At 41.0% G+C, this 27069-nt stretch overlaps 1 protein-coding gene across 1 annotated transcript; it reads right to left on the bottom strand.

The window, feature by feature from the left end:
• Positions 1-3474: 3474 nt before the first annotated feature.
• SMARCA5 (SNF2 related chromatin remodeling ATPase 5) lies at positions 3475-25487 on the bottom strand. Its single transcript, XM_083861004.1, has 24 exons — positions 25329-25487; positions 22934-23008; positions 20548-20714; positions 19826-19926; positions 19084-19184; positions 16944-17123; positions 16430-16585; positions 16208-16339; positions 15870-15938; positions 15382-15491; positions 14878-15104; positions 13312-13433; positions 13071-13223; positions 11727-11863; positions 11125-11269; positions 10620-10739; positions 10271-10381; positions 9579-9692; positions 8873-8995; positions 7516-7648; positions 6473-6591; positions 5176-5388; positions 4636-4746; positions 3475-3755 (listed from the first exon to the last, which is right to left on the bottom strand). The coding sequence occupies exons 1-24, from the start codon at positions 25470-25472 to the stop codon at positions 3690-3692; spliced, it is 3129 nt and encodes a 1042-aa protein (XP_083717130.1). The 5' UTR covers positions 25473-25487; the 3' UTR covers positions 3475-3689.
• Positions 25488-27069: the final 1582 nt, after the last annotated feature.

Here is a 27069-nt window from a genome sequence, read left to right as displayed (position 1 = left end):
ACAAGTGGAGGACAGAGTTTTAGTTCTTGATGTGAGCTACTTTTTTCTTCTCTGTTTCTCTTCTACACCTTGTCCATTACCTGTATGCAATGAAAATTTTCTGAAATAAGATGTTATAATCTTTTACAATAAAGCATACTGCTTGGAGCATAAAACCTAATTTTGCTGGGAAAAAAAGAAGATAATTTATGAGCTGGCTGCTTATGGCTTCAAGACCAGTTGTTATTTGGTTACTTTTTTTGTGTGAAAACAGACCACATAGGAATTGTACAGAATGCCTCTAAAGAGCTAATACTTCTCTAAAGTGTTAATTTTTTGAAATTAGAAAACTGCAATTTAAATTTGTTGTCTTTGTACATTTTAAACAGCATTACTTTTTTTTTTTTTTTTTTTTTTTTTTTTTTTTTTTTTGGGGGGGGGGATACAAAATAACTATTGTTTTAATTCATTATTTTTCTGAAAGCAAACTTCATTACTTAGGTTATTCCAGTCAGAAGTAGAGGAATCAACCACTTGTACACTGAGGCTCCTTGACTTGGTCATACAGCTATTCTCAACTGCAGACCAGATGCAGAATGACTCACCTAAAACTGAGAATTATTCTTGATCTTGGTCTGAGTTATGGCCCAGGGCAGGTGCTCACAACCACTGAATTCACTCACTGATGGGAGCTGTTATCAGGTTCCAGGAAAACTTCTGGTAACCGCAGTATTGGGCTAGAAATAATTTTTGGTTTAATTGGTCCCTGATTTATCAGTCTAAAACTCAGCTGTCCTGTCATGAACTTTATTTTGCTTGCTTTAGTGGTATCAGGCTGGTGGTTCCTTATATGTGGTTGTGGGCTGCCCTCTAGTGAAAAGAAGGGAGAACTTGCTTAAAGAGAGGTGCACTTTAGGAGCCACAGTTCAGGATGAATTTTAAGAGTACAAGACTAAAACCCATGATAATCCAGTAGCGATAGTCATGGAACACACTGTCTTCCCATACAAAAATAAATACACTTAAAGTTAGGTAATTCCTCTCCTGAGAGTTTTTGAGAACAACTTGGTAACAACTTGATTTAATCATTTTAGATTGACTGTCATGGTGTGAGAGGTGTTAATCTGCTTTACCAGGATCTGAGATCTACAGGTGGATCCTGTTCAGAATCTCTGTGACTCCTTCAGCTGCAGCACTGAGGTGTTCCTTTGCCCTGGACAGTGCCCAAGTACAGCCAGACCACCAGGAATAGGGATGGATGTCTGGGATGGGTGCCCGGCTGACTCAGTAGATTAAAATCCTGGTGTGTAAACAAACCATGATAGCAGGCATTTTTAGATCCTGAGGGCTTTTTTGCACAGGAAAAACCTAAGGAATTAGACTTGATTTTCTTGCAACTTAAAAAAAAAAAAGTGATTGGTGTGTATATGACATGAAATTAAAGGAGAGAACCATGCCTCCTGCTTTAAGTTGAATTAATTCAAATTCTCCTGCTCTTTTGGGTCTCTTGGCATGGAGTTCTGCCTAAATTACACTCATTGTTAGATAAATGCAATAGCTTCTCTGCATTCACACTAAGGAGGAAGAAGCTGTCTTAGAAATATTTTATCTGCTCTACTTTAGCAGTCTGCCTTAAGGAAAGATTAATCCTTTCTCTTTCAGCTGTTGACTTAAGATATATTCCACAGCAGACTTGGGACCTCTGTCCCGATGAATCTGATACTTGGTGTTTTCTAGTTTATAGTAAACGTGCATGAGGGAGGTTCTGGTTTGTTAGGGCTTTCTATGTGCTTGGGTGTGTTTTTTAAGGTGGCAGACAATGTTTTCTCAAACTTTAAGGAGCACCCCAAGCAATACGGACAGGAGGCTCTCACAGGCAAGGCTGTAATTGCAGCTGTGTGCAAGGAGAGCATGGCACGTGGTCAGTGAGAATTAAAACTGTATTGTAAAGCCACACTGGAAAAACAATATGCTATTAGTGCTTTCAAACACTCTTCAACAGATTCTAGCACTTCAGAACAATAATAATGACTGCTTTCTTATATTGTACAGTAATAACCTTTTTGTTTGCTTGACAATAATAATCAATTAGTAGTATCAAAATACAGGCAAATACTTAATGAAAAGGCAGCTTTTTTTTTCCCTCCCAGATGACACTGGGAAACACATGAATCATCTACAAGCAAAACATTTTGCTTGTTTTACCTACTTACTGAAAACAAACAGATTTTTTCTAACTTGTAGGACACCATTTGGGAGAGTAAGTTTTAGTTTCTTTCACTTACTGCATGAGGACATGTGACAGTCATTACAAAGGAAATGCTGCTTAACTAGTTAATAAATCTTCCCCTTGTGTTTGCTCTAAAAGTTTTTATTTCACCTAGTTTAAAACAAGTGTTCATGGTTTCTTTTGGGGTTTTTTGATAGTATTTGGTTGGGGGTTTTTTTTGGTGAAAATGGATGCTTTTAAAGGAAGGATTCAGCATTAAAGCATTTTTCTTTAGGGTATGCTAAGTTTAAGCAGTTAAACTGATTTCTTCTACAGTTCAAGGCGTGACATGCTGGGGCCTGGCTGTTAACACCGCTACACATTATCATGTTGTTGGACTTTTTGAATAGCCAAGTGTGGTTACTGAGCCTGTTCTCAGCAGGTATTTGCAAATCAGTCACAAACACAAACTCATCCTGTGCCAGTAAAAACTGTGCTGCATCTGAGACTCCTCAGCAAAACTGACTTTTCATCGTTTCTTTTTACACGGAACTGCTGCCTTTTAGATTTATGTTCTTACCAGGCCAAAACTGGGCAGAGCTTGTAAACATTTGCTCCATTTTGGTTTGTTTTCCTAGCAAATTCCACAATTATGCTACATTAGATGATGGCATCTCAGTCAGCAGATGCCAGATACAGCACCAGGAAGGGACAATGTAAGGATCACTCGAGCATTGCACTGTTTGACTGGGTCAGGACAGAGTGAGCGTTGCTAACTACAGCTGTGCAGAGCTGGAGTCAGCACCAGTTCCTTCCACTCCAGTCACAATCATCTCTGCATTTACCACAGCTGAGTGTGAGAGAGAAGGGGCTGTTTCCCAAATTGACGTTTCCTGTTTGGACTTTGTGGTTGTTTGCCAACAGACCCAATTCTGCCATGCTTAGGCCATTCTAACGAAGCGCAGACCTCAGCATGATTCACCAACCTTTTTCCTGGCTCAGATTTTAAGCAGGGAGTGTTAACAGTTGTGTTCCAATCATTATTCAAAAATAACCAGCCTTTTCACAAATTTCAAATAACTGAACATATTGGTACAGGAAATTCAGAGCCACAAAATTTTCAGGAAGAGTGGTGGCTTGTACCAAGAAAACACCACTAAACAGTTCTATTTATCATAATGTTCACAACACCCTAAGAAGAAACAAACAGGGGGATGATTAAATAAATATGTATTGAAGTGGAATTAATTAAAAAAAAGGTCACAAGAAGCCTTCTTAATAAATGAAGACAATTTATTACTTCAAGTGTTAATGGTAAAAAAAATTCAGCACAGCTGTTGCATTTAAAAAAGTGAAACTACAATTAAGTACTATGTTCTAGTTCAATAAACAGATGAACCCAATGTCCTTTAAAACAGTTAAGCATTATACAGTACATCTTATGAAGACCCGTAAATTAAAGAACTACTTCTTAAATTTAGAGATTAAAAAAATTCTGCATTCACAGCTTTAGCTTCTTTTTTCTCCCGCGCCCATCAGGAGTGCCGTCCATTTTGCGCTTCTGTGCCTGCAGGGTAAGATTTGATAGTAAGTTACTGTCATACAGAAAGGTTGTAAGTGAGCAATGTGCTTCAAAACAAAGCAAGTGGGGAAGATTTGATACCCTGGCAGCTTAAAAATGTGATGAATTGCAAACGTGGCATATGATAAATATGCACGTCTTTGCTGTTTTCATTCCCCAAATCTGGACGAGCAGGATTTCACAGTGCTAAGAAGTGTCTAAAAGCAAGTATGGATATTATAAAGCTTCCTGTTATGAAAAGGTACTTCTAAATACCCATTTAAATGTTCTGTGAACATGTCTAAGGAACTTAATAATCCATCACTATTAACCTGACTGATTTCTGCACATCTGTCAAGTAAGTTGTGCCCCTAAGTTTTTGCTACAACAGCTCTAGTTAACAACCTGAACAAATGGAGGTAAGAAAATGGGTAACGGTGGTATTTTATTTACAAAAGAGGCCTGCCTATTAGAAATACTTTGAATTTAGTCAGCAAAGAGAGCTGTCAAACATTTGTGCTGTTTTCCCAAATCTAGCTCTAGACTCATTTGTAAATAGATCTGTGGATGATTTAGCAGATTATGTAAATCAAAATGCCAAATACATGCCTGGTATGTAAATCCATACAGTGTACCAACCCAGTGATCCAAAACATAACAACTTTATCTGCTCCAAAACATGTGAGCTACACTTTAAGAACTGTTCTTCCTTTATTTGACATCCTCAACTGTACTAGCTGGAACACCAACATGAACTTTAGGCAGCTTTTAACATTGCACTCTAAGTTGTTGGTATCAAATAACTTTAGATATCACTTGTCCTAAACAATTGGAAAAATGCTGTTTTCAAGTGAGCTTTTTCACAGAAATGCCTTTGAAATCTTACCGAAGATGGTTTTGGTCCACGTTTCTTCTTTTCTGCCTTCTCCTTTTCTTCCAGTTCCATGTTTTCTCTTTCAATGAGAGTGATTAAAGTATTACACCTCCTTTGCAGCTCCTGCATTACACAACATATTCAATCAGTACCTTAGGCAGACACTTAATGTAAAAATCCTCTTAGAATATTAAAAATGCTGATGAGTAGGTAAGTGTGTCGTTGATCTTGTCAGAGAAATAAAGAATGAAATGTTTCATGATACTTACTGGCTGGCTGGTTTCACAGGAATGGATTTGATTGCAGATGTTTGCTTTGTAAAACACATTTGTATTTAACTCAAGTTGGAAAAGGTACCTTAGAATTTTGAACTTCTCCTCCCATTTGCCATAGGAGGAGACACATTTGACACTCGTACAGTTGTCGCAAAGTTATAAAAAGGTAAAGCCTTATTCCCATGCACCTACCTCAGTATTTCAGCAGCAATTTAAATAACATAACTTAATATTGTGATAGGCATGCATGAATAAAAAAAGAGCAATATATATATACCATTGCAGTTCTGGACTTGAGAAACCAGTCAAATCTGAATTGCGGCGAGTTTCGGATACATTGTCTTAATTCATCATAGACATTTTCTTTATCAAATCCTAGTTTGTGAAGCATACAGATTAGGAAGCGATCCTCCTCTTCAGTGTAATTCTTCCCTTTATTAGTACCATAGGATATTCTTAGCTGGTGGAAAGGGGCTTTATATCTCCCAATCTGAACAAAACAAATAACACCACATAAAGCTAAGAAATAGGTCAGAATTAGCATGGAAGTCTTTTGTATGAAAGCAATAAATCACATGAAGACAAAAACTAGATCTTGAAGGATCTCCCATGCTAAGTCATCACAAGAAAAGGACCGTAGGTTCAGGACAGTGCATTTATCAAAGCTATCTAAACTGGCAAATTCTGATTCCAACACTAGACAGCTTTGTAATCTTCTGAGTAATGGTAGACTTTCACTACATTTGAAAACAGGCAAGACTGATCAGAATTCAAATGGCAACAATCCTTTTTAACTCAAATCCTCAGGAACTGGTAAAAGAGTAAGAGTAAAAAGGTACATGAGAGTTAGCACATGGTTCAACTGAATTCTGGTTTATTGAGTCTGACACTTCTTCCCTAGAAGAGAACTAACTCAGCAAACCTGAAGTGAGGAGAAAATTCTGATAAAATGTCTTTATTAACTACAAATCTCTTCACTACCACATGTTGCTTGGTGAAACATAGACAAGAACAAAAGCCTCCTCTGTTGGGTAAGTCTGTCTTTTTAAGTGCTCTAAACAAGTGTCTCTCATCTCTTAACTCCTTCTTGTCTCCCACTATCTCTACCTGTTTCTGCCTCTCTCCATCTCTCTCCCTCTGTTTCTCTCTCCATCTCTCTACCTCCTCCTCCCACCCTCCACTTCTCTCTCCTCCATCTCTCTCTTTCTTTCCATCCCCATTTCTCTCTCTCTTTCCCTCCATCCCTCTTTCTCTCTCTTATTTCCAGTTACATGTGTCCAGGAGGAACTGTGCTCCTCCCCAAAGCCTGCACTATGTGGAGTTTGTTACACAGCACTCTGAACTGTGCTGTAATACAGCAGACTGTTACAAACACCAGGGTAGGCCATGGCTAAGGCTGTCACCGCAGCGCTTCTGTGGGATGGAAAAGCCATAGGAAGAAATTGCTGAGTGTTGTGCAAAGAGGCCAATGTCATGCCCAAGATGTCTTCATACATCAGCAGCACTGGCCAGACAGGGGTCCTGTATCTCCTCACAGGCACCAGGAAACAAAGCAAGAAACTGAGCAAACTCACCTTTGTATCAAGAGCCTTTTTTATGCTGATTCGTCTCTGAATTCTGGCTTCTCCTCTTTCAATCTGAGCCATGATCTTCTCTATGTCTTGGAGTTCATTGCATCTTTCCCAGAACACAGCTAAGAAAAGAACAACTGGTTAGTTTCTTATCGTGCATTGTAGAAGTCAGAGGCTTAACCTTACAAAAGGACGTTAGCTGTTCCTTCCTTTTACCAGAAGTTACTGCTATGTAATAACAGATCTTCTCTTCCAGCTACCATGTGCTTCAGTATTACAAATGCTATTTTCAAGAGGGTAGGTATAGGAATCTTCAGTTTAAATGAGGTGCAATACAGGCCAGTAAGATTTTTGTGTGTCAGTCTCCTCACAGGAAAAAAAGCTTCTTCAAATGGAAACTGATGTAACAGAATAGTTTTTTATCAAGAGAAGCAAGAGGCAACTGAGTGCCCAAAGACAATTGCCTAAAAGACAATTAATTAGACGTTTAAATAAGGGGGTTTTTAGAAGAATTTGTCCCATTTTCAACCTAGAAATTTAGAAATTTTGTGCCAGGACTTTGTAGCTACACTACAGTGGAAGAACGTTCTGGGACATGAGACTCAGGTTACAAAAACCAGTGGTCACTCTATGTTTAATCAGGATGTATTTACTGTGTTCAGCTCTTGAGGAGGAGGTAAAGGTTAACTTCTGGTTACTGAATACAAGGAAAAGGGAAATCTCTCCAGCTAAGCAGTAGTTCTCAGCATTTCCTTTTGCTAAAATTAACAGGAACTGAAGACAGTGCTACCCAGTTAGATTCAGGATAAAGTGAAGTGGCTCAGCAGCAGTTTACAGGTGCATTTTAGTAGCTTTAATTACGCAGGTGCTACTGATGGTAAAAGCCACATCAGCAGATCCAAAATCCATCAGTATAATTCTACCCTGAAAACCTTCAATAGCAGTATAAGAAATTCTCAGCAGTAAGATGTTACCATGCTCACAGGCAGCTCAAAGGAGGCAAGCAGACTTAGATACTCTTGGAGGTGAGTACAGAATTAAGTTACCTGAATACTCAATTACTTCCTCTGGGGTTTTCCCTTCAACTTCTCGTGCTATATTTTCAATGTCATCACGGCCCCACTTCTCATTGGCTTTGATGAACTGGTTGAAATCTCTCTTATTCCAGTTAGTGAAACCCTGTACAGCAATCAAGACGAAACATTGCACAGAGGTTCAGGATTTGTCCATCTCCAGATTTGATTCAACAGGCTTCTTTAAATTGCCTGTAACACTTCCATCATTCCACAGTTTCTCTGCAGTTCAGTTTAGTAGAAGAACTGTTTTCATACTGCAGTCACTGTAGTCTCTCCATTTAAATACTGCATAATGACTAGCACTAGTTCTTTAGTTACCTAGTAACTTCTGTTAAGTTTTCAGCTGATAAATTATTCCCTCTTCCTAATAGTCTTTGCATGGGATCGCTTTTTAAGAAAAAAAAAATCTCAAGAGAAGCAAGGAGTGTCTATAATGGCTTTTGTTTTGTCAAAAAGGTCCCCCAAGTGCCTCACAGACACCCTCAGCCATGGCACCTGGTCACTCTCCCTCAGAGGGACTAAAGCTATCTTGTGATGATGACACCCAGCAGGGACAGAAGTAGCACTGCTGAAGTTATGAGCCAAAGTAGGTTCATTTCATATTACCAGTAACTTTTACAAGTAGTGGGAGGTTGCAAGTTCTGCCAGCCATGTTGTGATTTAGCCACAGCTTACTGGACTATACTGATTCCTGACCTCTGTGATTCTGGTGTCTCCACAGTGAGCTGTTCCAGCTCATTACTACGCAAGCAAGAAATCCTGTCCTGTAATTCCGATCCCCTGCCAAAATACAACGTGTAAACACAATATCCAAATAGGCATATCAGGCATTCACCTGTTTTAAATTATTTTGATATACACACTTCCTAATTATCTACCTATTCAGCTCACACCCTCTTTTAGAGAGGGGCTCTATCCACTACCAGATGTAGTTTAGGAAAACTGACTGTTCAGACTCCAAGACTCACTTCCATGTGGGTGTGAAACTGAGACAGAAGATGTGCATTAAATAATGTGGAATGCAGCACATGCAGCTTTGCAGCCTATCTGCAAGATCCCAAGGAAAGACATCACCATGTACAGTCAATGCCACACTAGGATTCAGGAGAATCCAAGTGCACTAAGTTGGTGCATATTCCTCAAAGATATCCTATGACATAGGCCTATGACAAACCTAATGCTAGAAACTCTTTTCAGTCAGAACTAAAATTTGCAGATGTGTTAACTATGGCACATGCCAATCAGTGACCAAGAAATGTTCCCATAACGCCGTGAAACACAAAACAAGCTTCAGCTGATTTCAGTCTCACTGAAGACCCAACAATACCTGGGTTAGAAGTTTCTCTTTTTCTTCTAGTTCTTCATCATTAAGAGGTTCAGCCTCATCAATCTTAAGCTGCTCTTCCTTTTGTGCTTGGGCTGCATTTGGGAGATCAGGATTACGAGGTACCTGAAAGGTTTTGCACTTTGTAAAACTGAATGACCTTTTCACAGATAATTGCTAATTGTCACCCTTCTGTTAATATAACCTAGTAATTTCTTCAGCTGAACATGATTTTATTCCATTTAAATTATTATGAAAGGCTGGAAAAGTACATATTCTCCTGCTGTTATATTAAACTCTTCCATTGTGGGAATTCAGAGAATCACACAGAAGGGACTGGACCTTAAAGATCTTTTCCAACCTCCTGCCATGAGCAGGGACAGCTTCCACTTAGACAAGTGGAACACTTGTCTTGAACACTTCCAAGGATGGAACACTGACAGCTTCTCTGGGCAAATGATGCCAGTGCCTCACCACGCTCAAAGTGAAGAATTCCTTTCCAATATCCAACTAAACATGCCCTCTGTCAGTTTAAAGCTATTCCCTTGTAAAAAGTCCCTCTCCAGCTTTCCTCTAAGCCCCCTCCAGGTATGAAAGGCTGCAATCAGGTTGTCCCAAAGCCTTTTCTTCGACTGAACAATCCCAACTCTCAGCCTTTCCTCTTTAGAGAGGTACTCCATCCCTCTGGTGAAGGAAATTCTTCACTTACCTTGTAACCAATTGTTTTCCTGTAGTAGAGAATTTCTTTTTCCAACAGTTCAAACAGGCGAGGAGGAAAGAACTGGAAGTCCTGTACATTTGGCTGTTTTGGAGGCCGTGGAGCCTGAAACACAAAGTTTGCATTTGGTTCCCTTTCCCATACCGAATCTGCTTCCTTGTAAGAACTGACTCAAGTTTAAGAGCAAACAAAAAACTTTACTGTTACAAAAATGCACTGTCTTAACTGGGAGAAAAAAAAAAAAAAAAAAAAAAAAAAAAAAAAAAAAAAAAAAAAAAAAAAAGTCACACCATACAAGAGACACCAACCACCACAAAGAATTCTAGAAGTAAAAGACCATTGAGAGAAGGGGAAAAGAGATCTTTTGGGAGGAGGTGGCTGGGGAAAGTCATATGTGTTTAAATCATCAGTCTTCTACAGGAAGATTTACAACTGCCTAAATAAGAACCAGAAAGAACTTGATCTTATCCTCCTAACATCTTACAAGTTTCATACTGTTCTTACTTTTTTCTCACAGAAGTTTGTTTCAAGCCCTTTGGATTGTTTTTCTAAATTTAAATAACCTCTCCACTTTATGAAAGTGAGCAGAGCAGTTTTTGTCTGAAGACCTATTTGTTGCTTACAGTTTTAGCCATTTACCATGCATATTTAAACAATTCCTTTCTTTTGATTAGTCAAGTCACCTTGGGTGCTTTTGGTTCACTGACTCGAAGAGCCTCTCTGAAGTAAGCATCCACAGCATAATTGGCTTTTCTTTCTCTTTTAGGAGGTTCAATCCACTCTGTAAATGCCAACTATAAAAGACAAAACCCACGGACCCCAAAGACAAAAATTAAGTCTTGTAAGATCATCAGACCAGCTACAAGTTTTATATAAAATTAGATCTACATCTACTTCATTATAAGTGTTAGTAGTGTTTTTATTTAAACTATTACCATAGATGACACTGCATTTTACCCAATACATCTTAAAATAAGTATGATTAAAACATGCAATTTAGTGCATTCCTTCAAAAGAAACTTAAAACATTACCTTCTGTTTTTCTCTGTAGTCTTCCCCTTCAAAATTATACACGCTAGATTCAGTATCCATAGTAAAATTCCTAAGGGAGCTTTCACCCATCTTTGAAAGTTTTTCGTTCATTTCCGCAGTCTTGGACGGGGGACACAGAAAAGAACAGTAGCCATTTGGATGGTACTTCATTATTTAACATCTCATTCCCAGATAGAACGGGAGCCATTTTGGAAGGCACGTCATTATTAAACACCTCATTCCCAGAAAGGAGCCACTCTGAAAGGTACTTCATTTTAAAACATCCCATTGCCAGAAAGAAGAGGAGCCATTCTAGAAGGTACTTGACTATAAAACATCTTATTGACAACATCAGAAAAAACAAACATGATTGAGCAACACGAAAACCCTCCACAGCAGAACCCCTTTTCTCTCCAGCTTGGAACCAAGTTATCATCCAGAGACTCACTATCTTGCCATCACATTTAAATCTACACGTGGGCTTCCCCTTTTCAAACCTTCTCACCTTCTTTGCCCCCCTTTCCAAAATGTGATCAATATCTTCATCTGTAATCTCACTGTCCTTTGAGGCAAACACGTGTGTCGCTCCATGTCTGATCATTTGCAGCATTTCATCCTTTCCAAGTTTATTCAGATTTTGATCCACCAATCTCCCTAAAGATAAAAATGCCTGAGGATAGCAACTCACTAAAGAGTTTATGTAATGGAAGAAGCAATACAGGATTTTTCTCCCCCTTATATTTCCACATACAAGTTATATATTACTGATTCCAAGCAAGTCAACCAGGGTTACCTTACTTTATTAGAAAAAGGAAAGGCATAAATTTCCCCAGCTTAAAGGAGAAGCTGAGTGCTTTAAAAACACAAATCTGACTATATCTACTTTTATACAGGTATCACTAGGGAGGTAAGCAAAAAGTTAGTGAGGAAATGCCTATTCCTACAGTAAAATAAATTTTCAAGTGGATGAGGCCTTTGCAACTTCTTCTCCAGAGCTCAGCTGAGGAAAAAGCAACATTCCCATTGGTTCTGACTGGCTGATTCCACCGTGGTTGACAATGGGAGAAGAAGGAAATTGCATCCTAGATACGAAGCACCTTCATCTACTTGCCTTGCTGGATGACTATGGAATCCAGGCGCAGTTTCATTTCCGCACGCTCCACTATCCTCTCCTCCACAGTGTTGTCTGTAATAAACCTGAACACTCGCACGGTTTTGGTCTGCCCAATTCTGTGTGCTCGATCCTGCCCAAAACAGCAACAGAAAATTCAGCACTTGCCTTCCACCAGGACTACATAATTAGGCTTAAGAGCTTCATTATTTCCAGCACATGAATTTACAAAACAGAACAGCATAGGTTACTTAAATGTTTACAGCTATGCATGGCTAACCAAGATATTACATTTTTATCTACACTGCAAGCTTTGGGGTTTTTTCAATAACATTGCAAATGAGTCTGTCTCTATGTGTCATAGCTAAAAACCAGCAGGTTTTGGGGTTTTTTGTTAAATCACACAGAGGAGAAGACTTGGATGCTTCTGACCTTAAGCAACCTGCTGTAAAATCAAAGCATGAAGAAATCATCTCTGTGCTGACCCAAAGTTGCCTTTCTCAAAAGCCTTTGGTGGTGCCATGAATAGTTCAAGAAAAATACAACACCCTGTCTCTCCTGACTAGCCAAACATGAACCACTGTGAGAATCAGTATTCTCAACATACACCTGTAGTGGTAGCTGGTACTGCCTCACTTGAGCTTCTTGACACCAGTTCCATCACTCACCTTAAGTAATTTTTGCTAGAACTACTTGAGACCCTACAGATTAACTGAAATAATTAAAGAGCTTTCCAAGACTTGCCACTGAAAGGCCTCATTTGTAAAAAAAAAAAAAAAACCAAAACCAAAACCACTTTGCTTTCTTAGGTGGTTACTAATGTCCTTGACATGCATCCAGGATGGAGATGCATGCAAACCTACTCCAAAAATTCCCTAAAGATAGTTGCTCAAATGAGATCCTTCCATTACCATCACCATCAAAGCAGTTTTTGAAAAGTTTAATTCAACTTTTCTTTATCTCCTTTTCAAGATTTCAGGAAAAACAGTGCAAACACATTCACCTCCACTCCCCACAACAGTAAAGCTTTATAGATTTGGGGTTAACAACCTAGATTTATTTCATTTTTACTCAATGAAGTAGGCTATTTTCATTAAATAATACTAAGAGATGTAACATACACCCAGCATTTCCCACTGCATAAAATACTGTATAACCCAAATGTAACTAAGGACAGTGAAGTGTGACAGTGGAAGCTGCACTTGAACTGAAAATTGGTCTTACAAATCCTACTCCTGTGCCAAAATGGGAAAATACCAATTTATTGCTGAAGTACCCATTTCTAGCAAAGTTCTGTGAGAAAAAGAAAAGAAAAACAAAATTTCCATCTGGAATCTTACCATAGCCTGGAGGTCTACTTGTGGATTCCAGTCTGAATCATAGAGAATTACAACATCAGCAGTAGCCAGATTGATTCCAAGACCTCCTGCTCGTGTACTCAACATGAACACAAATTTTGAGCTGTCAGGATCATTGAAGGCATTAATGGAAGCCTAAATAAATGAAAAGAACATATCAGTTAAATGAAATGTTTTACAAGAAGTATTTTCACATAAATACAATCCTGAAAATTGTAAATACCTGTCGTTCATTGTGAGGAGTTTGTCCATCCAGTCTGCAGTATTCATAATTCCTCCACATACAATAATCTTCCAAGATATCCAGGACTCTTGTCATCTGACTGAAGATCAGAACCCTTGAGCCTGTTTGGGTAAAAAGGTTTCTTATGCTTTCACCATAAAATTTAACAAACTCTTCAAGTCTGCACTACCAGAAAAGGAAGGAGGGCAATTCCATATATTAAGAAGAAAAGTAGTTCAAATTTCAGACCCCAAACTACAATGCAGGGCTGCAGCTGCTGCTGTCACAGCACGCCCATGCCATGGGACACATTTGTCTTACTCTGATTTGTCACTGTCTAATTAATGGCTGTCTTTTCCCTTTCTTTTGTGTTGTTCTCCTTAACAAAAAGTTCCCAGACACAGCAGGGTAACACAAATATAAAAACATCATTAAGTATAAGGAATAAAATTTTGAAGTACTTCTTTGTTTTGGATTTAAGATCTCTAGAAATGAATTCTTTTTAAAGACTTGTCAGTTTACTTACCTGCCAAGAACAACTTGAAAAAAAAAACCAAACCAACCAATGTAAATGTTCTGTACTTTATGCATACACACTCAAACATTTCAGTCTACTGGAGAAATTTAAGTAAAACACAAGATATAATAAAGTATCTACTTCCTTTTGTCCTTTGGACTCAAGCATTAATACTGAACTCTCTTGTCCATAATACTGCTCCCTCTTGAAGATGATAAGTTGATTTGAGACCAGGTCAGAATTAATTATAATACCTTATTAATAAAACTGATAACAGGAAGAAGCCAAGATCAAAAAAAGCACAGTAACCAATGAATTGAGTTAAATGGCCACAGCTGCTTGGATGATACCTAGATATAAAGTACAGGTTACTTTTATACTACAGAAGGCTGAGGTTTGGATGTGTTTTTGTTTTTCTGCAAAGTGTCCCTACTCACAAACTTATCTCCAACTCCTTTAGCAAAGTTACTACAGTAAGCATACTCAAAAAACAATGAGTTAAAAATTTATTCCAGTGTGGCAGAAACTCTGTGGCGAGTTTTCCAGTAATCTGTTTTAAAGCTTTGTCCCTACTATCAAATAACTTTAAAACAACTCAGGAGTTCCCCCATATCTGAGCTTTTATAGAATACACTGAAAAACTTCAGGTGCCGCTCAAAATCGCATCCAGCAAGAAAAACCAACATTTCACAAAGGATTTGACTTTAGCCCTGCATGAGGACTCTGAATCTGAAATAGTCCTTCATGGCAAATCAAAGGTGTGACTAAAATACTACACAATTATACTTCAAATAGCTAATAAGACAAAGAAGGAAAACCTAAAGCCCTGATGTTTCTGTGGTCTCAACTTTGCTAGGATGAAAAAAAGAAAAAAAAAAAGAAATCAAAACACTTCAGCACAAAAACCCATAATGGACCATTGATCCAAGCTGGTATCATACTAGAAATCAACAATAATCCTGGCTGAAGTCTTGCTAGTTTTTGTTCAGAATACACAGAAATATCACTGAAACAAAAAACTCTCAAAACCCCAGAAATGAGATGCATACCTTGTTCTTTCAACTTAGGTAATAATTTGTCCAGAACTACCATTTTGCCACTGTTGGTGACCAAATGCATGTCTGTTGTGTAAGGTGGACCAGGCTCTGCTCCATCAAAGAGGTAAGGGTGATTGCAGCATTTCCGCAGCTGCATCAGGATGTTCAACAGTCTCATCTTGTCCAGCTTCCCAGCTGAGTTCAGGATATCTATATCCTTCATCAGGATTCGGGTATACCTACAGCAAAGATAGGAAAAAAACTTCTGTTCAATCTAAAATGAAGTTGGTCCCTCTTTAAACAACAAATATTGTCAAAAGCTCACCCTAACTTTCATTTAATCATGTAAATCTCCCTGACATGCATGGTTCTGTCATAGCAGTGTCACAAAGAAATAGCTATAAACTAGGAGTACACCAGAGAGAATAAATCAAGTTCCACACAACCTTCAAGTCACAGACAGCACATTCCTTCCGAGCCTTAAGCACAGTCCAGTCAAGCACATGCATTAATTACCATTCTCGCTGCATTTTGCTGAGGCCCACATAAATTTTAACTTCCTTCTTTGGAGGCAAGCTCTTCTCCACATCAGCCTTGATGCGACGGAGAAGGAATGGTCGTAGCACCTGAAAGAGATTTATTATTAAATACATTTTGGAAATTGAAACACTCATCAGGTCAATGGACAAAACACAGAGCAGATTTCTCTATCACAGAATCCAGACCTATTATCAGACAATCTGAAAAAGCAATCTGTATGAAGAGATTATTTGCTATACATGGGATATACATGTGGTTTTCTCAAAGACTCAAAGATTAGGTCAAAACCATCTTTCATATGGTTCTGTGTCCTTTGACTTAATTTTGTTTGGAAAATTGTGGAATAATCTCTCTTTTCTTAATAGTCTATCATAAGAAGCATTAGAATAATTGTTTAGGATTTAAACAAATCAACCTACACTTTAGGTAAATGTAACACTTGTACAAAAGGCAGAAGGACTCACCATATGAAGGCGCTCCACCAGTTTTTGATCCCCTAGACAGTTGTTGGTATCAAACCACGAATCAAAATCCTGTATCAACAAAATCATCAGTTCATAAGAGGCTTCCTTTCAAGGTGCCACAGCATCACAATGGTGAATAAATACAACTCTTATATAACCAGGAAGTAAAAGAACAAATTACCCTATTTGGCCTGTTTTATGAAAAGCTCTATAACACAAACATTTTTAACTCAACCTATCACTTATCAGTAACTGACACCCTTAACGATCATATCCAGGTCTATTTTCATATCTGGCAAACAAGAAAATTAATTTGATTAGCAGAAATGAAGACTTACTTCAGCTGAGTTAAAGACATCTGGCAAAAGGAAGTTGAGAAGTGCCCAGAGTTCATGTAAATTGTTCTGAAGTGGAGTTCCAGTTAATAGCAGCCGGTTGGTAGTCTTGAATTCCCTCACAATTTCTGATAACTGAAGGACATTGAGACATGAGCAAATATAAAACATTACCAGTCCCCACACCACCCACACAAATCTCTTTTTCAGTGTAAAATAAATTACCTTTGATTTTTCATTTTTAATCCTGTGGGCCTCATCTATAACAAGGTATCTCCAGTTGAACTTTTTGAATACTGACTTCTCTTTAATAAGCATTTCATATGATGTTACACAGACATCCCATTCTCCAGGCAACAACACATCTCTCACAAAGGCAGCCTAGATAACAAGATGACAGCTAATTACTGAGGATTTGTCAAATTTAAAGCAAAAAGAACACGGTAGCACTGTTACAATTTTCCTATTTTAAATCTCATGAAGGCAGTGTCCTGCCTTCATGAAAGGAGACCGCAAATCTTTGAACAAGAAATTCTGAACATAAAGTGATGAAGCAATAGCTGGGCAACACACACATGAATTCTAAGCTGGTTATACCCCAGGCAGGCAGCATTGTAGGTCTTAAGCCACTACAAATTCAAGTAACATCCTTCCCAGGGAAGGAAAGGGAAAGGAGAACAAAATCACATGCTGGATTTACACAGGACTACCCAGAAAAAGCCACCATATCCAGACTTACTCGCTGGTCTTTGTCACCAATCAAACAAACCGCTCGAAGTGTTGGTACCCATCTCTTGAATTCATTCATCCAGTTCTGCAGAGTGGACTTAGGAACTAACACCATGTGAGGTCCAGGAATGTTTCTGTAGTGTTTCATATAGCCAAGAAGAGAAATTGTTTGCAGTGTCTTCCCAAGACCCTGTAAGACACATTAATGTGTTAGAGAAAAGAACACCTCTCAGAAAACACCTTTATGAAAACCCAAGAGTGAGCTCTGAGTACAGCACTGGAAGGCACAGCAGCCTGAATAAATGAGAGAGATACAAAAAGGGCATCAAACTCTTGGCTGGGAAAAGCTTGCAGGGCTTCCCACATTTCATTAAAACAAGTAGCAAGAGTATAATTTTGAAACCTTGGATTATGAAGTTAGAATTTTGCCTTACCTTTCAAGTAAGACAACTTGTTAAAAATACAAAGAAACATTATTTCCTAAAACTTTATTTCACAGGCTACGGTGTACTCAGGTTATGCAGAAATCAAACTTTACAAATTAGAGTTAGGTGTTCTCTCAAATTTGAAATAAAGTGAATAAATTCAGAACCTTTAGGATTTTTTAATTTATTCAATTAATTAAGCATTAATGTTAATAACATGGTCACCATAATGTTATATATTATCAGTATTATATTATTAAAGCTTTATAATTGCAAATATGTTGCAAATACATTCTTAAGTAATTTTTAAAAGGAGGCTTCCATGGGCTAGAAATTACATCAGTTCCTGTGAGGAGAGAGCCAAACAAGTGTAAAAACCTGCATATGTCGAAGAAGAAAACAAATACTGAACGTCTGGTAAAACACGGTATCTGCAACATATAATTTTAACTAAAACAAAACCGAGGAAGAACTGAAAAAACACATCATTCCTCTACTTTAAGTAATTCAAAAACATGATTCAAATGCATGGGAATTAAAAACCCCAAACAGCATCAGCACAAGTAATTTTTGTTTCTAAAATTCGAGTCTTTGTTTTCAAAATAACGAAAAACCACTGGGTACAAGATGTGGAAAAGTGTTTATAGGCTGGGTGAAATGCATTAATAACTTCAAAATTATTAATACTTAAGAATAAAGAAAAAATGTTTAATAATAATAATATTTAATCTCTTTAACACAAAATGGATTTTGGAATACCACTAATCCAAGGACTCAAAGTTTCTGAGGTGTTTTTGTTAAAACAACCCTGCTCTGCTTAACAAAAAAAAAATCCTCTATTCATAAGCATGCATGTTTAAGAAAATCCTTTATGTATTTAAAGGTGAAGTGTGTTACAGAACAGTAATTTAAACTCATTTGTCTCTAACTTATCTTGAAGTTTTATCACACAGAAATTACAAGATACTGGAAATGCAATACAGTGAAATTAATTAGATTTTAGATTTTTGTTTCTTCTTTTATACTCCTTATAAAGAGATACATCTTAAATTATTAAGGGGACACAAACACCTGTCTTTGAAACTACTACAATTTTTTCTGCATTCATCCCTTATCTTTTAGGGGAAAAGAATAAAAAACAAACAAAAGCTGCTACGGCCAGTGCCAACTGATATGCCCATAGTCATGGTGTATGAGGAATTTTACCACAGCTCTCTAGCTACATCTATCTTTGCATTTTTCCCAGAAAATTTCCACTGCTGTAGCTGTTCTGTGGACATCAGTCCACGGAGGACACTCATATCCTGGTATCTACACATGGCCCTAACAACAGGTGGTGTTTCCACATCTGATGCTCTCTTCCTATATGACACTCTCCTCACAAGGGGAGCTGGAGAATACCATGACAAAACACCTGCAATTTAGAGGGAAAGAAAACAGAGGACATGTCATTCTGGGGAACAACTCCCCTCCACCGACTTCATCCTCCTAAAGGTTGACAGATTCCCTTCCCATCTGTCTAATTTTGAAACCTGCCTGCACTATTTATTTAAATTAAAATACCTTTGACACTTTCAAAATTAGTGACTTTAAACACACTAGAAAAATAAGACTGGCAAACTCTATACTCATTTTGTGTTATTTAAACTCAAATATATATACACACTGCTGGACTAAAATGGCATTGTGTTCTCAAGTGATTTTAAACACGGGTTCTTTGCATACCATTTCATCAGCCAGGATGCCATTGATGCCATTTTCATACAGAGAAATGAGCCAGTTCAGTCCTCGGATCTGGTAATCACGCAGCTTTCCCCACTTCACATCTAAAAGACATCAAAGAATAGACTAAAAGATATACAAAAACTTAGAAAATAATTTCACCACCTGTTGGCTGCTAATTGACAGTGATTACCAAAGCTACAGAATAAAACCAAGTAATAAATTCATGTAATAAATTCAAGGACAATGCAGAGTGGAGACAGCAATATGTTAATTTTGTTTCTGCAAGCTGCTGCAACAGCTTTGTTTTCTGCAAAAAATTCCACACAAATTCCGTATCTATCACCACTGTCCAAATGAGAACACAGTCAAACATTTAAACAGCAGAATACTGAATTCCATTAAATGAACTGGAAGCTGTTTGAAAGGTGCTTTAAATTTTATCAGAATATAGGTTACATATGCAAAAATGATAAGACGACAGACTTAAAAACTCTTTCCTATTAACTGAAATATACAACTGGATTTCTAAGGGACAAGACTCACTGGACCATCTTTCTAGCATGAATAAAAATAAGCAGTTCCTCAATAATACATTTTGTACCATTAGATCGGTGCTGAATTTTTTTCCTCCCTCTCCTGTCCCACCAAATTACTTCACTACCCTTAGAGTGTATACAAAATCAAGTTCATTTTGAAGAAAAAGAACAGAGGCAAAAATAAAAAAAAAAGGAAGGAAACCTACATGATGGAGATTCTTCAAATCGAGTGCAGACATTGGTTGTCTTGGAGCTTTCTGTTAACAGCTCCTCATCCTCTTCCTGCTCTGTCCTACGGTGCCGATAGCTGGAAAAGTCCAAGGAAGTAAAAAGTTTGTGGAGAAACTGAAAAGACATCAAGTTGCTGTGAAATAAAATCTAATGTACATTATTATATATATTGCAATAGAGAATGCCAACACCCAAAGAAATTTCTAGCGAGATTCTTCACTAGAATTCATGTTCAGCAGGCTCAAGTATCAGCCCAGAGTGACTGGAAAGACATTACTGTGTGCATCAGTCCTGGCCTTAAACTACAAGACAGGGAACCACACTGCATTTAAGTTCTGGCTGCATCTGCCAAACACTGCAGCCAGACAAGCTGCAATGAAGCCAATCCAAATTTCTGGATTTGTAATTTTCAAGCTGCCTGCAAGATGTTGCATAGTGATGTTCTCCATGAGCTCTTAGAATTTAGAGCCATGACTGTCTTACTTTTCTGCCCCTGCTTTTCTTCATGCTGGAAAGCTTTAGCATCAACACGAATCTCTTGTAACTCCTTGAATTCTTAATCCTCAACTTACAGGTGGGCAGTTGAAAAAAAAGGCACACACACTGCCACAGGACAAAAGCTTACAAAGTTCAACTTCCACATTTAAAGCACAATAAAATCTTTACAGTACAAGTTGCCCTATGTGTCATCACTCACTCGCCAGCTGACAGTAAATTCTGTTTCTCATCCTTCTTTATTCGTGGACGTCCCGGTTTCATTTTTAAAGGTGAAGTTGGAGTTTTCTGAGCAGCAGGCTGAATGAAATGAGCAAAGAGCTCAGTCTGCTTCAACAGATACTCAAATCTGTTTGCTCTGTCTGTTTGCTGGTGACAAGAGAAAATTAAATGGAACAAGTGTGAGACATTCCAGTATGTATTCATTCAAAAGAAAAAGCAAACAAATACTTTTTAAATATAGATTTGCATTACTTTATATACATCACTACAACACCAAAGAAAAGATGAATAACATCAATATACCTGCTGCTGACAGATTCAATACTCTTTTTTGGGGCCAAGGCTCATCTCTGCTAAGCAGCGTGATCAAAGCTGCAAGACAGACCTGTGCCAAGACTCAAATCTGACTTTGGCACTAAGATTGCACAAGTCTCACTAGATAAGGCCAGAGTCCCCTTAACAACTTTCACCTATCAAAAGGGATATTCCCACTCCTAGAAATTTCCCCCCACCCATCACACACAGGATTCTTCATTGTGCTAATTCATCTTTCACCAAACTGGCAACAACTGCTCCCTATTGCACTGGTGACCTGCCTGCTCAGAGAGATACAGCACCCAGCTGGGCTGTCAGATAAGCAACAGAGCTGGCACCAAAGGGGGCAGTGAGGGCAGAGCAGCTCAAAGCCAGAACTCAGAACATCTGTTTCAGCAGCAGAGACCTTAGATATGCTCAGCCTAACTCATCAAGCTGCCCCCTTTGATAGGAGTTGCTATTTCTACTGCGCAAGAAAGATTACAGCAGACAATACTAGTATCTGAAAGGTTCAGCTTCTTTGAGACAGGTTCCATTTGGAACCAGCACACCTTGCCAAGGCCACACCAAAACTTTGAACAGACAAACAAGCTAAAAACAGCTCCAAGGCAAACAGTAACCAGTCTGACATTCTGCCAGCTGCCACAGCATAACCTGGTATTTAGCAACTTGCAGCACAGCTACAGGAAGTCAGTTTTCTTAGTAAAAAGGAACATGTTCCAGGCTTCTGCAAGAGCAATGGCAGCTCTGTGAGTGTTTTAGTCCTTGGAGTGAGTAGATCCTGCACTATGGAAGAGACAGGAAGAGTGGTAGAGAACAGAGATACCACAGAAGAGATGTCGATGTGCCAAAGAAGACTCAGACTCATTCTAAGGGTATTTTAAGCTTGACTGACACAGCCACAATCCACATCCATGAAATTTAAGTTTTCCTGTCTATTTCTCTTTGGTTTTGTTTGTTTACTTTGTAAGAGTTTCTGAGGTTTAAACTAGGTAAGATCTCACTACTGTCCAAACTGCTGACCCTTATTTTAAGTTCTTTTTTTACTGGCTGTACAAAAGAGAAGTAAAAGAGATGCAGACTGCCTTGCAGAAGGTTCCTCATTCTAAAATTTTAGTGAGGAATCCTCTGCAAGTTTTTGCCCTGCACACACATCCCCACACTTGCTTTCACTGCACTTGAGGATGTTCTTTTAAGGGACTAACAAACATTATCTGTGTCTTTTAGACAGAACACAGAAAAGAACAGCCTGTACTCTGCAACCCTGAGCTATCCTTATACCAGAGACACTCTTGCTATTTTCTTTTCCAGTGCATCTCTAAAACACAACTGCCCTTGTTATTGTGTCTGTCTAGAGGCTAAAGGAGACAATTCCAAGTTCAGTTCCTTCAGTGTGCCAGAAAGTAGCACAAGGAAATATGCAGAAGATGATGGGGTTATTTTCAGTGGCAAGAAGAAATAACACAGGAAACAGCAAATTACAAGAATCAGTTTCACTTTCCTATGAAGAAATTCCACATGGAATCATAGACACTGAAATTACAAAGAGGAACAAAGGCAAACAGGGAGCAACTGAGAAAGAAACTGCAACGAGATGACGAGGAATGGGTGACTCCATTTCTTACATTATAAAAACTATGAAAAAATAAAAAATAAAGAAAACAGCAAATTTTCTCCTTTGTAACCTGTGAAGCACAGAATCATCACCCCACCTTCAAAAACCTGAAGACTCCAATTAAAGCTTCACAAAGAGATTCCTAGAGAATCTTTTTATTTCTGACTGAGAAGCTGAATGCTCAACTCTTTGTAATCCCCCTTGCCTACAGGATGGATGCTCTACAGGTAACTTTAAAATGTTTGAAAGGAGAATGGTCCAAGGAGCATTCTTCTGGATACTTTTTGTTTCAAGTTACTTAAATATTTTTTAATACCTACACAAATCTTTATAAATCCAGTTAAGATAGTTCAAACAAGCAAATAGAAAACTCAAATCTATTTTAAGTAAGTGCATAAGTAATGAATAGCTGTACACAGTCCCAAATATTACATACCATTTTCTCCTCATATGTAGGATCTGTTTCCTGGATTTCTTTTTGTTTTGCCAGAGTTGCATCATCAAAAGACTCCTGAGATGAAAAAGATTTAAAAAGAATTATTTCTGAAAAGGGGAAGATACCCATGTAAAGGAGAACATGCTTGTTTCACATTGTATCAAAGCAGCAAAAGCTGGCTGTGGCACCTGATGTGGACAGAGAGAGTAGTCAGCTCTCTACTGTTTCCTATACAATCACCTGGAGATGGATCAAAGATCCTTGCCACGGGATGAGGGATAGAGCTGGGTCTCTGTAATCCGATTTAGCTCCATCATTAAAGCATCACATCAACATGAATGAGGGAGACAGTTGTGCTCCAGGAGATCAGCATGCCACTTCTAGGTGCTGAGCCAGTCCCTCCTGGAGCTGCCTCTGGGGCTGTGAAAGCACCAGCTCCAGGCCTGAAGTGAGGGTAATTTCAAGGTTTTTGCCAGATTATCCAAACCCCTCATCACTCTGTATCAAAGGAACAAATCTAAACAAGAATCCAGACTGCAGTCTTGTCCTGAAAGCTGAGGAGGAATTTAGGAAACTGTATTTTTCTTTTGTGCAGTTTACTAAATCAAATTATGTTTATCACCCATGGTACTATTAACAACAGAAAAAACAGCTGGCTGGGAGAGGGCAGTGCTCCCTCATTCCCCTCCTGCCAAATCCTTAACATACTGCCTTCAATTACTCTCTGGGATCAGGGCTCTTTTATCCTTGTCTCTTCTGGTTAACTCTTTCCACATCATCTCTCATACACATTTTCATCTCCTGTTGTTAAAACTAAAAGCAGTGAGATGATCCTTCCCAGATAAACAATGCTAAGGTAACATAAAAATATGTTGATAATAACTATACAAATAACTCTTGAAAGGGTGAGAAAATGAACCAAATTAGATGCTTTCAAGTGTTTATTAACCATCTGTTTAACCGAGCCAAGTAAGAATGGAGCTAAATTCAATCTTTACTGGTCAATACAGAACAAAGGAACAGGAAAAGAAACAAATGAAACAAAGGCTGGCAAGAAACAGGATGTTTGTCACTGGGTATTTCCCCACAAGCCTCTGGCAGGTGAGACATGTGGAAACAGAAAAATCCTAACACAAATGTTTAATTCACCAGTCAAAATATAAAGAATTGAGCATAAGAAGCGATGGCTAAAGCTCTTCTGAAGTCATAACCAAATCCTCTTACTCATCCCTCACTGAGCCAGCACAAGCCGAGGGCCGTTGGAACTTCTGTTCGCAATTCTCTTTCTCCCGAAATGCCAAACCTGGAAAGCCCAGCAGCGGAGCAGCACGGCCATCCGAGCCCATCATCTGCTGCACAGATGACAAAACCCTGCAATTTAGCTGGAGACCAGAGAAAGCAGTCTTTCGGATGCTCACGACTCCGAGGCATTCCAACTCCAACTTCACCGTATGCCAGGAAATCCCTTCCCAAGGTAAAAAAGGAAGGGACTTGGCAGCACGGAGAGCCCTCGCACACGGGCGCCCGGAGAGCACGCGTTCCTCAGCCTGCACACGCTGAACTCCAGCCCGGAATTGCCCTATTTCTACAGGTTCGAGCAAGACTTATTTCCCACAGTGCTTCGGCTACTTGTTCATCCGAAAAACACGGCATTTGCAAATTTATTTAGATCAAGTAGGTTGGACAGCCCAGCGTGACTCAGAGTACAAAACACCCAGGGCTAAAAGCAGGACCGACCAGTTTCCTGCTATCATTAAAGAAACAACGCTGCGATAGAATTAGCATCTCCAGGCAATCACTTCCAACCCCTTGAAATTTCTAGAATATATGCACCTGTTGCCAAAACAACCCCTCCAACGGCCCTCACACCGTCTTCCGTCCCCCTCAAAAGAAAAAGAAGAAAAAAAGAAAAAAGTTTTGAAACACTTCAGCAGACAAACATCGCTGGTGTTTTTCAGAGGCCGGGCCGGCTCGCCGCCGGAGCAGGCAGCGCACAGGCCGGGCAGGGTCTCGGGGAGGCGGGAGCGGAGGGAAAGCCCGCGGGTGCGCGGGGGGCTCCCGCCGCCCCGTTTGGAAAACAAACCAGCGGCGTGACGCGGCCGCAGCGCCGCCTTCCCCGTGTCCCGGCGGCAGGAAGAGCGCGACTCCCGGGCCCCCTGCGCGCCGGTCAGGGGACACGGAGAGACGGGACCCCCCGACACCCCACCCCTCTGGGCGGGCCGCGCTCCCGCGGGAGGCAGGGAGAGCAGAAGGGAGGGCGGCAGAGGAGGCAGGAGCGCGGCCCGGCTGTGCCAGGTGCGGCCCCGCGGCCGCTCCTCCATTGTCTCCGCGCCCCACGCGGCCCGGGGTGTCCCACCTGCCGCCGGGGGAGCCCCGCCGGGCCGAGCCCACTCACCTCCATCTTGATGTCGCCCCCGGCCAGCCCGGCGGCGCACGGCGGCCCCGTCCCCGCGGCCTCGCCGCTGTTGGCGCCCGGCGGCAGCGGCGGCGCGGGCGGCTCGTCCGGCTGCGGCGGCGGCGGCGGCTGCCCGGCGGACATGATCCCCGCCGGGAGGAAACGGCGCTCCGCCGAGGCTGGGGCCGGCGTGCGGCGGTGTGCGCGCTGCGGGCAGGGGCGGGCGGCAGCCGGGATCCCGGCGGAGCGGGAGGACGAGGCGGCGGCGGCCTGCGGTTCCCGGAGCGCGGCCGGCGGAGGGAGCGAGGCCCGGCCCGGCCCGTCCCGGCGGGAGCCGCCAACCAGCGCGCGAGCCGCGCCGCGCGCCCGCGCTCGCGAGACTTCCCCCTCGCGCGGCGGGGACGGCGGGGAGCGGGCAGCGCGCGCCAAGGCCGGGCGGGGGCGCTGCGGGGCCCGCGCGCGCCCGGGAGCCCCCGGGACGGGCCGATCCGGGATCAGCCGGGAACCCGCCCGGCCTGAGGGGCCCTGAGCCCGGCAGAGAGAGGAAATTGTCTCTGTGACTGCGGGGTCCTCGCCTCCCCGTGACCCAGGGCCGTACACGAGAGATCTGGTCAAGTCTGGGCAGGCGTCAGGTTTCATATCCTGCCTAAGATCACAGCAGATCCCGAGCTGGAAGCGACCCACTCGAGTCCCGCTCCTGGCCCTGCACAAGACATCCCCAGGAGTCACACCCTGTGCCTGACAGCACTGTCTAAGCACTTACTGAGCCCGCTGCTGTGACCACTTCCCTGAGGAGCCTGTTCCAGTGCCCGGCCTCCCTCTGGGGAAAGGATTTTTTCCTGACATCCAACCTAAACTTCCCCAACACAACTTAGGGCGTTGCCTTGGGGTCCTGTCACTGTCACACAGAGAGGAGATCAGTGCCCGCCCCTCCTCTTCCCCTCAAGCTGTGGCTGCAGGGGGGTCTCCCCTCAGTCTCCTCCAGGCCGAACAGACCGAGTGACCTCAGCCGCCCCTCATTCGGCTCCCCCTAAAGGCCCTTCCCCATCCCCACAGCCCCCAGGAAAGGCCCAGGAATCACCCCAGGAGGTGAAGCCGTGCTCTGGCTGGAGACAGCAGCAGCCCCAGGGGGGAGCAGCAGGGCTGTGTGAGTAAAGCAGGTGACAGCAATGTGCTGTACAGTGAGCTACTGGTGAGGCAGCTTCGGGTTACTGCATGGGTTCCTCATCTCTCCATGAGTTCTGGGTAGAGGGACTTGAACATTCATGAAAAGGGTGTTACAGAGCCACTCTCTCAAGTCTCCTGCTTCTCACTTGCTCAGGCTGATGGAGCCAGACCAGGTTTGTAGGTACAGAAAGACGGTTTTGTAACCACCTGAAAACAACAACACAGTGTCTTCTCCCTGCTTTAAGGATGGGGTTGAGCAGATCCACCCCTGCACTGCCTTCGCTCAAGGGAGGAGTGCACCTCCTCACTGATAATCTGCCAGGTGCCATCTGCCAGAGCGTGCATCCCAGAGTGCACAGAATGGGATGAAACTGAACAGGAAAATCTGCTTAAGAGCACTACAATTGCACTCCAGGTGCAAACAGAGGCTGTCCAAAGGGCCAGACCTGAGCTAGTCAGAAGCAAAAGTCCCCTGACTTTTGTCCCCTGTCACAGCATGGACAGCCACGTTCTCCACATCATCCAAATTGCTCTACACTACACATCTTCTCCTGCTCATATACACATTGCTGGA

Source organism: Zosterops lateralis (assembly GCF_965231275.1).
Source record: "Zosterops lateralis genome assembly, chromosome: 5".
Lineage (NCBI taxonomy): Eukaryota > Metazoa > Chordata > Aves > Passeriformes > Zosteropidae > Zosterops > Zosterops lateralis.
Note: the sequence above shows the minus strand (reverse complement) of the source record. Positions and strands in the feature narration are given on the sequence as shown.

Excerpts from the sequence above, each read along its gene's own strand:
- SMARCA5 (XM_083861004.1), bottom strand. The coding sequence starts at position 25,472 with ATGTCCGCCGGGCAGCCGCCGCCGCCGCCGCAGCCGGACGAGCCGCCC. Across the intron at positions 15,939-16,207 it reads ATGTCTTTAACTCAGCTGAA|GATTTTGATTCGTGGTTTGA; the intron begins GTAAGTCTTCAT and ends TTGTTGATACAG. Across the intron at positions 11,864-13,070 it reads AAGTAGACCTCCAGGCTATG|GATCGAGCACACAGAATTGG; the intron begins GTAAGATTCCAG and ends TGTTTTGGGCAG.